Below are 9,488 nucleotides of genomic sequence, written 5' to 3'. Positions count from 1 at the left end.
GCTCGATATGAAAGAAAGAAGAGACGTCATTGTGTAGATCAATTATATCCGATTGCTTGTCCCTGGATAACTATCAAAGGATCCCATCGCTAAAATGTAACATGGACAGTTTTCGGGAGGGTTTTGGCCTGGATGTTTTTACAGGCCATTTTGGTGCCTCTGATCTAGCCAAACATGAAATCAAGAACTCTTTGTTAAATCACCAAGCTAACAGATGGCACCAAGACAGTGTTGAACTTTCCTCTTTCATTCTATACCATGATTTAAATGATTTTTTGGGCTATCAACCGTACTTATCGCAGGTGACTTGGAAGGCCCACCGGTATGTGTTGACCAGATTTAGAACTGGGATAGTCCACAATTTAGTGGCCTTCCTACAACAGCGTTCACCCCTTGTTGGCCCCTGCCCATGTGATAACATTTGTTTACAAAGCACTATGCACTTTCTTTTGTTTTGTCAACTGTATAAATACTTGCGGATTGCTTATCTTAAACCTGTGTTTGTACAGTTTGGAGTTAGGACTGTAAAAGACTCCATGAGACTGCTTTTTAAACTTCATCACCCTGATATCTGTTTTTACACAGCTACCTTCCTTTTAAAATCAATTAATGCTAGGAAAAGTATGCAGGTTTAACTATTATTAACCTATATGTATAGTTTGCGTTAGTATGGCCACTGTTTTTTTTTTAACAGTGTTTTGTATGTTTTGCTTTTGTGGACTTGTTTCTTGTTCCGAATAAAGCTTTATGAAATGAAATGAAAAAATGGAATACATTGTTGAAATCTTGGATTTTCTGCATATAACATTGATGTTTGGTATTCAGATGCAGGAATCTGCACAGGTCGGTCATCATATCGTCCTCTTTTTCGTGTGGGAAGGAACTGAGAGAAATAACAATCTTTCAAGCTTTTTTCGCATACAGTGATGGGACTTCCCTTTGCTTCTTTCATTTGGAATAACTCTATAGTATTCCCTATCACTTCTTCAGAATGAAGTGGATAAATACTGTAATGTTCGTACATTTCTTCAGTTATGGAAATATCCAGTTTTTCAATTTGTCCAGATGGGAAGTCAGTGTCTTCTACAGTTATTTATTCTTTTCCCACATACACATTTTTGTAATATTACATTTTTTATAGCAGAAAGAACAGAACGTTGCCTTTTTCACTTTCCTAATATCTACTAATGTTTGCCATATTTTCTTACTCTCCGTAGGAAAGCCATTGTAACGGGGTCCCCCTGGGGAACACCGCCGCAGGGCGCGAACTGACCCAATGTGACCCCCCCTCTTCTTTCCACAGCCCACGCAGTATTCGGAGTAGTACAGCCCTGACTCCTACAGTTGTGACGAGGAGGACGTATGGCCCTTTAACCAGCCCGGAGGTGTAGAAGAGGCGGAGTCTCCCAGGTGGATAAAAGAGGAGAACGCCCAACCCCAGGTGTGTCTATACACCGGAGGAGCGGTCAGAGTGGAGAGGAGCGGAGTGGCGGGAAGCAGCGTGGAGGAGCGGAGAGAAGAAGGACGAGAAAGCGGAGAAGAGGAGCGGAGGCGAGGAGGAAGCGGAGAGAGTGAGGACAAGCGGAGCGACAGCATCAGGAGGATCGACGAGACCCCTCGCTCTGAAGGAGAGCCGACGGATCAAGAGTGGACCTGGGAGCTGATCTCCGAGAGCAGGTCGGACCGAGCCCGGCAGGAGGAAGGAGACGTCGGGAAACCAGAGGAAGAACGGGGAACGCCTGGAGGCCAACACCACGCGTCGCCCAGCCGTACGCCAGGAGGGGTACGGCTCACGGAGGTACGTAAACGATTCCTGGGGTGGTTCACTGAGAAAGCCCGACGGCTTGCAGACAGGGGAGGGAGGAACCTGAGGGACGTCCCAAGGGGGGAAAGCACGAGCACTCGCCCTCCTCTATGAAGTTAAACTAGCGAGAGCAAGAGCACTGTCCTACGTCTTCCCCTCACTACCCCAACCCTGTGTTTCCACCTGCATATCTGTGGCGCTATACTGATACTGGCCTCTCTTTTCCTTTCTCCCCTTCGGCATCGGCATGGGCGGCCAGCACGGAGCCTCCAGATCCCCCTGAGCGGCGGAGCCCGGTCCGGAGGAAAGAAGAGGGAACCCGTAAGAAACAGCACCGGGAGAGAAGCAGATCACCCCGGAGGTCCTCAGTTCGAAAAACCTGTACAGATGCACTGTTTGAGCAATTAAAAGCCAGAGTCACTAAAACACGTCTCCTGCCCATTTCTGGTCCCACAGTTACAGTGGTGGAGAATGCGGGCAACTTAGCCATCTGCGACCAGAAGATGGAGAGCGTGGTGCAAGCCTTGGTGCAAGGGCAGGAGAGGCTGGAGAGGTTGGCAGAGCAACAGCTCAGGGCGGCTGAAGCCGACCGAGAACTGATAAAAACAGCCGTGACGGCCCGTGCTTTGGACCCCCCTCTTACGTCCGGCCCAGTGTCAGTCAGTAACATACCCCACACCATAGGCGGGGTCTCACTACAAAAGTATCAACCTGGGGAGGACCCCGATGCCTTCTTATTAAATTTTGAACGGGCGGCCAGAGCCTGTGGATGGCCTGGGGCCAAATGGCCGTTTTTCTTGGCCCCGCTATTGGTTGGCGAGGCCCAAGCCGCCTACCAGGTGGCCAATCCAAGGGGTGATACCCCCTATACGGATATCAAACGGATCATCCTGGACCATCTGGGATTGGACCGGGAAGCTTACCGGCTGAGGTTCCGGCGTGAACGAGGTGTACAAGGAGAAACGCCTAAAACCCTCTTTGTCAGATTGAAGATGGCCGCCGACAAGTGGCTCAGCCCGAACGAAAGCACAAAAGAGGAAATAATGGACCGGATTTATTTGGAACAATTTGTAGAGGCGCTACCCTTTTCCACCCAGAGGTGGTTAAAACAACACCCTGATCTGACGACAGCTCAAGCCGTGGAGATGGCTAACACATATTCCCGAGTACAACAGAGACCCCTGCAGGCCCAGGAGTCCGACAAGGGGAAAACGCCTTGCAGACCTGAAAAAAAACTCCTAAGGGCTCCAGAACCACCCAAACCCCGTCCATGGAAAAGTGAACCCCTCCCTCACACGGGGCCACAGTGCTTTGAGTGCGGGACCTGGGGTCATATAGCCAGACATTGCCCCAGGAGAAGACCGGCAGACGAACCGATGGAAGTAGGATATCTGCCCCGCACCGTCCTCTACTCGGCGGAGATGGGACACGCTTACCGCGTAAGTATGAGGATAAACGGTAACCCAGTGCAGGCGCTCCTGGATTCTGGCTGCCGTCAGTCGGTAGTGCAGGCACACCACGTAAGGCCACACCAGCTCATACCCAAGGAACAAGTATACATCCGATGTGTCCACGGGGATGTAAAACCCTATCCCGTCGCTCTTTTGCCCCTAGAACCCCAGGAAGGACCAACGGTAAGGGTTCGGGTCGGGGTATTATCTACGCTCCCTGAAGATCTGATCATCGGAACGGACAACCCGGCCTTTTTGTCCATGTTCGAGCGGAGTATGGCCCAGACGAAGAAGACACTTGTAACTAGGAGACCCTCAGAAGCGGTGACGGCATTATCTTCATCGGATCCCTGGACATTGGACCGCAGTTTCCAATTCGCCCAGGCCAATGACTCCTCCTTGATCAACGCCTGGGAGAAGGCACATCACACCCAAGACGAGGACCCACGGCGTTATCCGAGACTGTATATCAAAAACGGACTGTTGTACCGTCAAGGGGGAAAAGAGGACCCCGAGCAGTTGTTAGTCCCAGTCTCATTCCGAGAACAGGTCCTCTTCTTTTCGCATTCTCATTTAGTGGCCGGTCACACGGGAGCAGAGAAAACCCACCCAGAACCTACTGAAGTGTTTTTACTGGCCCGGGATATACAAAGACGCTTTGACGTACTGCAAGGAGTGTGACGTTTGCCAAACCAGAAACATGACAAGGCCCCCTGCGGTGCCATTACAACCCCTCCCCATTATCGGAGTTCCCTTTGAACGAATTGGTATGGACATAATTGGACCTCTCCCAAAAACCAAGAAGGGATATTCTTATGTCCTAGTCATCGTCGACTATACCACCCGATTCCCGGAAGCATTTCCCCTCACGTCCACCACCTCCAAGAACGTGGCGGACAAGATGCTTGAGCTATTCACCCGGGTTGGTTTCCCTAAGGAAATACTAACCGACCAAGGGACCCCTTTCGTGTCACGTCTCATGGGGGACGTATGTAAAGTGCTTCACATACACCAGATAAGGACCGCTGTATACCACCCGCAAACTGACGGATCAGTAGAGAGATACAACCGCACCCTAAAAACCACCTTAAGAAAAATGCTGGAAGTCAACAGTAACGAATGGGACCAGGTGCTTCCCATTGCTTTATATGTCATCCGAGGGCAAACCCAAAGCAGTTTAGGGGTCTCGGCCTTTGAGATGCTACACGGGAGAAAGCCCAGATCACTACTGGACATGACCAAGGAGGCGTGGGAAAACGAGACCCCAGAGGAAACCGCAAACACACTGGAATACGCTCGAAACCTGCGTTCCAAGCTAAGGAAACTAAGGGACCTGGCGTTCGCCAATCTCGAGAAACATCAGAACAAACAGAAGATCCTTTATGATAAAGGAAAGAAATGGAGGAGCCTGGAAAACGGAGATTGGGCACTAGTGTTGTTGCCCTCCTCCACCCAAAAATTTAAAGCGGAGTGGAGTGGTCCGTACCAAGTCGTGGAGAAGATCGGTAAGACCAGTTACCGGCTACAAGTGAACGCCAGAAAAAAGCAAGTCTACCACATAAACCTGCTAAAGAAGTGGCTAGGGAAACCCCCTACCCCGGTCCACCTTGCCGAGTCGGATAAAAACCCTTGCCTCACCACGATTCCCCTGCTAGTGATCAACGAAGATTTGAGACAGGAGGAAAAACAAGAGCTGCTGGACGTCCTGCTGAAACAGGAACAGGTGTTTTCAGACCTCCCGGGGAAAACCACGATGGCAGAACACCGCATAGACACCGAACCAGGGAAGACCGTCAAAATACGGCCTTACCGGATCCCCGAAGCCAGAAGACAAGACATACGCCGCGAGGTAACTGACATGTTACAACTAGGCGTCATACGCCCATCACACAGCAATTGGTCAAGTCCAATCGTTCTCATACCCAAACCTGTCGGATCACGCAGATTCTGCATGGACTTTAGGGCCCTAAACGCCATCTCGAAGTTCGATGCATATCCCATCCCTCGCATTGACGAACTCATAGAGAAACTGGGAGATGCGCAGTACATAAGCACGATAGACCTCACAAAAGGGTACTGGCAGGTACCGTTGAGGGAGGAGGACCGGCATAAAACAGCCTTTTCAACCGCCGAGGGCCATTATGAGTTCACGGTGCTACCGTTTGGCCTTCACGGAGCCCCCGCCACATTTCAGAGACTTATGAATAACGTACTACACGGTCTGTCGTCCTTCACCTCAGCTTACCTGGACGACATTGTGGTGTTCAGCCCCGACTGGAAGACCCATCTGAGACACCTGTCGCAAGTGTTAGATACACTGAACCAGGCGGGACTGAAGATTAACGCAAAAAAATCACGGCTAGCCTTTCACAAAGTGAAGTACCTGGGGTACGTCCTGGGACACGGCATGATCGAGCCGCAAACGGAGAAAGTCCGAGCCATTTCGGAGGCACCATTTCCCACCACAAAGAAAGAACTAAGGGCGTTTTTGGGGCTGATAGGGTACTATCGAAGGTTTATACCGAACTTTGCTCAGGTGGCCTCCCCCCTCACGGATGCCCTGCAGAGCCTGTCAAGCAGGCCACACTGGCCAAACCCACGGTGGCCATGCTGGACTCTTTCAACGAGTTGAAGAAGAGGATCACTTCCACCCCCGTCCTCAATTCCCCGGATTATACGCGTCCCTTCGCCTTGCACACGGACGCGTCCGAGTTTGGGATCGGCGCGGTGTTGTCCCAGGAAGGCCGGGACGGATTGGACCACCCAATCCTTTTCGTCAGTCGGAAACTGTTCCCGCGGGAACTAAAGTATGCTACGGTTGAGAAGGAGTGCCTGGCTATCCGTTGGGCCGTGGATAAATTGGCCTACTACCTCGAGGGCCGGCCCTTCTTGCTCTATACTGACCATGCGCCCCTTACTTGGATGGCACGGAACAAGTCCTCTAATGCCAGGGTCATGAGGTGGTTCCTGGCGTTGCAGCCGTACAACTTCAGAGTGTGTCACAAGCGTGGTGTGGACAACGTTGGGGCTGACTTTTTGTCACGTCATCCGCTTCCCGAGCGGAAGCGTCCAGGGGGGGAGGTGTGTAACGGGGTCCCCCAGGGGAACACCGCCGCAGGGCGCGAACTGACTCAATGTGACCCCCCCCTCTTCTTTCCACAGCCCACGCAGTATTCGGAGTGGTACAGCCCCGACTCCTACAGTTGTGACGAGGAGGACGTATGGCCCTTTAACCAGCCCGGAGGTGTAGAAGAGGCGGAGTCTCCCAGGTGGATAAAAGAGGAGAACGCCCAACCCCAGGTGTGTCTATACACCGGAGGAGCGGTCAGAGTGGAGAGGAGCGGAGTGGCGGGAAGCAGCGTGGAGGAGCGGAGAGAAGAAGGACGAGAAAGCGGAGAAGAGGAGCGGAGGCGAGGAGGAAGCGGAGAGAGTGAGGACAAGCGGAGCGACAGCATCAGGAGGATCGACGAGACCCCTCGCTCTGAAGGAGAGCCGACGGATCAAGAGTGGACCTGGGAGCTGATCTCCGAGAGCAGGTCGGACCGAGCCCGGCAGGAGGAAGGAGACGTCGGGAAACCAGAGGAAGAACGGGGAACGCCTGGAGGCCAACACCACGCGTCGCCCAGCCGTACGCCAGGAGGGGTACGGCTCACGGAGGTACGTAAACGATTCCTGGGGTGGTTCACTGAGAAAGCCCGACGGCTTGCAGACAGGGGAGGGAGGAACCTGAGGGACGTCCCAAGGGGGGAAAGCACGAGCACTCGCCCTCCTCTATGAAGTTAAACTAGCGAGAGCAAGAGCACTGTCCTACGTCTTCCCCTCACTACCCCAACCCTGTGTTTCCACCTGCATATCTGTGGCGCTATACTGATACTGGCCTCTCTTTTCCTTTCTCCCCTTCGGCATCGGCGTGGGCGGCCAGCACGGAGCCTCCAGATCCCCCTGAGCGGCGGAGCCCGGTCCGGAGGAAAGAAGAGGGAACCCGTAAGAAACAGCACCGGGAGAGAAGCAGATCACCCCGGAGGTCCTCAGTTCGAAAAACCTGTACAGATGCACTGTTTGAGCAATTAAAAGCCAGAGTCACTAAAACACGTCTCCTGCCCATTTCTGGTCCCACAGTTACAGCCATTGACAAGAATGACTAAATGTTCATACTGTACATTTTCTACACCAATTGTCTGTGTTTTAAGTAAATCAAGATTGTATAGAATGTTTTCTGTAGTGCTAGCGCTCTTGGTGTCTAGTTGTGAACTGTACTGAGCAGAGAATTGATTGAATGCACTTCTAAGCACACATAGTGAAGAGAAATTTACATTGAAAGCTGAATTAAAGTTGTGAACCCCGCTGTCTGTAATGTAGATCGAAGGTACTAATTGATACAAATATTGATGAATGCTATTTTGTAGAGTTAACAGAATCTGAGGACAGAGTACAATTGTCTCTACATTAAGGAAAGCAAGGGTAGATCTAATGGTGTCCTTAATGTACAAGGAAAGCTGAATTGAAGTTGTGAATCCGGCTGTCTGCAGTGTACATTTATTGGTGGACTGTATCATCTGTAATCACAATTGAAATGAAAGATAGAACTTGTATGGAATGCATTGTCAAAATATGTATGTTCCAGGGACATAATAGTTCAAATTGTGACCTGTGTTGTCTGTAGTGTAGACTGTCATTCAGTGTTCTTTTGGACTTGCCAGACGAATTATGTTATTGTACTAAACCTATAACTGATATAAAAGAAGTTTATGAAATTCAAGAATAATTGATAACCCTAGCCTAGTAAGGTAGCAAGTGTGCAAATTTTTAACTGCATTTGGGTGGGGTAGTAGGTACATCAAAAAGGCTTGATAAAGGGCCTTGAGTGAGCGGAGAATTGATTGAAAGCACTTCTCAGGACACATAGTGAAGAGAAATTTACATTGAAAGCTGAATTGAAGTTGTGAACCCCGCTGTCTGTAATGTAGATCGAAGGTACTAATTGATACAAATATTGATGAATGCTATTTTGTACAGCTAACAGAATCTGAGGACAGAGTACAATTGTCTCTATGTTAAGGAAAGCAAGGGTAGATCCAATGGTGTCTTTAATGTAGAAGGAAAGGTGAATTGAAGTTGTGAATCCGGCTGTCCGCAGTGTACATTTAATGGTGGAGTGTATCATCTGTAATCACGATTGAAATGAAAGATGGAACATGTATGGAATGCATTGTCAAAATATGTATGTTTCAGAGACATAATAGTTCAAATTGTGACCTGTGTTGTCTGTAGTGTAGACTGTCATTCAGTGTTCTTTTGGACTTGTAAGACGAATTTTGTTATTGTACTAAACCTATAACTGATATAAATCAAGCTCATGACATTCAAGAATAATTGATAACCTTAGCCAAGTAAGGTAGCAAGTGTGCACATTTTTAACTGTGTTTGGGTGGGGTGGTAGCTACATCAAAAAGGCTTGATAAAGGGCCTTGAGTTTGAATCAGAACATGAAATTGAAGAATAGTTGATAACCACAGTGAAGAAAGGCAGCAAGTAGGTTTGTGTATGTGTGAATGATGTGTTGATTGAGTGGAAGATGAATAAGGTGAAAAATAAGAAATGCTGAAGATGTGCAAGCTACTCATTTCCATGTAAGGGAAGTGGGTGTTTGGGTTTCCAGTCCATTACACCGATGGGGTGTCGGATTCTGCAGTGGGAGCCTGAGAAATAGGTACCATATATAAAGGGCAACTAAGCAGAAAGTACACACACTGTGCGGTAGAAAGGACGCAAGAAAGGACGTAAGTGTGCAAAGTACCCACTGCTATTCATGGGTAGTAGTTAACAAGAAGGGTAAATGAAGGGCCTGTAGTTTGAATTTCAATTTCAAGTAGAATAATTGATAACGCTAGCAAAGAAAGGCTGCAAATGTGGAAACATCTACAACAAAAAGGCTTAATAAAGGGCCTTGACTTTGAATCAGAATATGAAATTGAATATTAATTGATAATCCCAGTCAAGAAAGGCAGCAAGTGTTCACGTTTAGTACAATAAATACATTAGTAGATAGTGCTCAAAGCTTTATTATTTTTCAACAATAAATTTATACTATTAATATCTCATAAATCACTGAAAAAACCATAGGTTTCAGGCACGTTATAGTTAGAAATTAGCATTTAAAAAACCTTAGATATTCACTGAAAAAATCATTGGTTTTACCCATGTCATAGTTAGCTGGATATTTTTCTCATACA

General features: G+C 48.8%; 1 protein-coding gene across 1 annotated transcript; it reads left to right on the top strand.

Annotated features, from left to right (window-relative positions):
- Positions 1-2,796: 2,796 nt before the first annotated feature.
- LOC147689075 (uncharacterized) lies at positions 2,797-7,032 on the top strand. The gene is made up of 2 exons (XM_086939860.1): positions 2,797-3,243; positions 6,418-7,032. The coding sequence occupies exons 1-2, from the start codon at positions 2,797-2,799 to the stop codon at positions 7,030-7,032; spliced, it is 1,062 nt and encodes a 353-aa protein (XP_086795986.1).
- The last annotated feature ends 2,456 nt before the right edge of the window (positions 7,033-9,488 follow it).

This window comes from Lissotriton vulgaris, chromosome 10 (assembly GCF_964263255.1).
Source record: "Lissotriton vulgaris chromosome 10, aLisVul1.2, whole genome shotgun sequence".
NCBI classification, from domain to species: domain Eukaryota; kingdom Metazoa; phylum Chordata; class Amphibia; order Caudata; family Salamandridae; genus Lissotriton; species Lissotriton vulgaris.
This window is presented reverse-complemented; position numbering and strand designations above follow the sequence as displayed.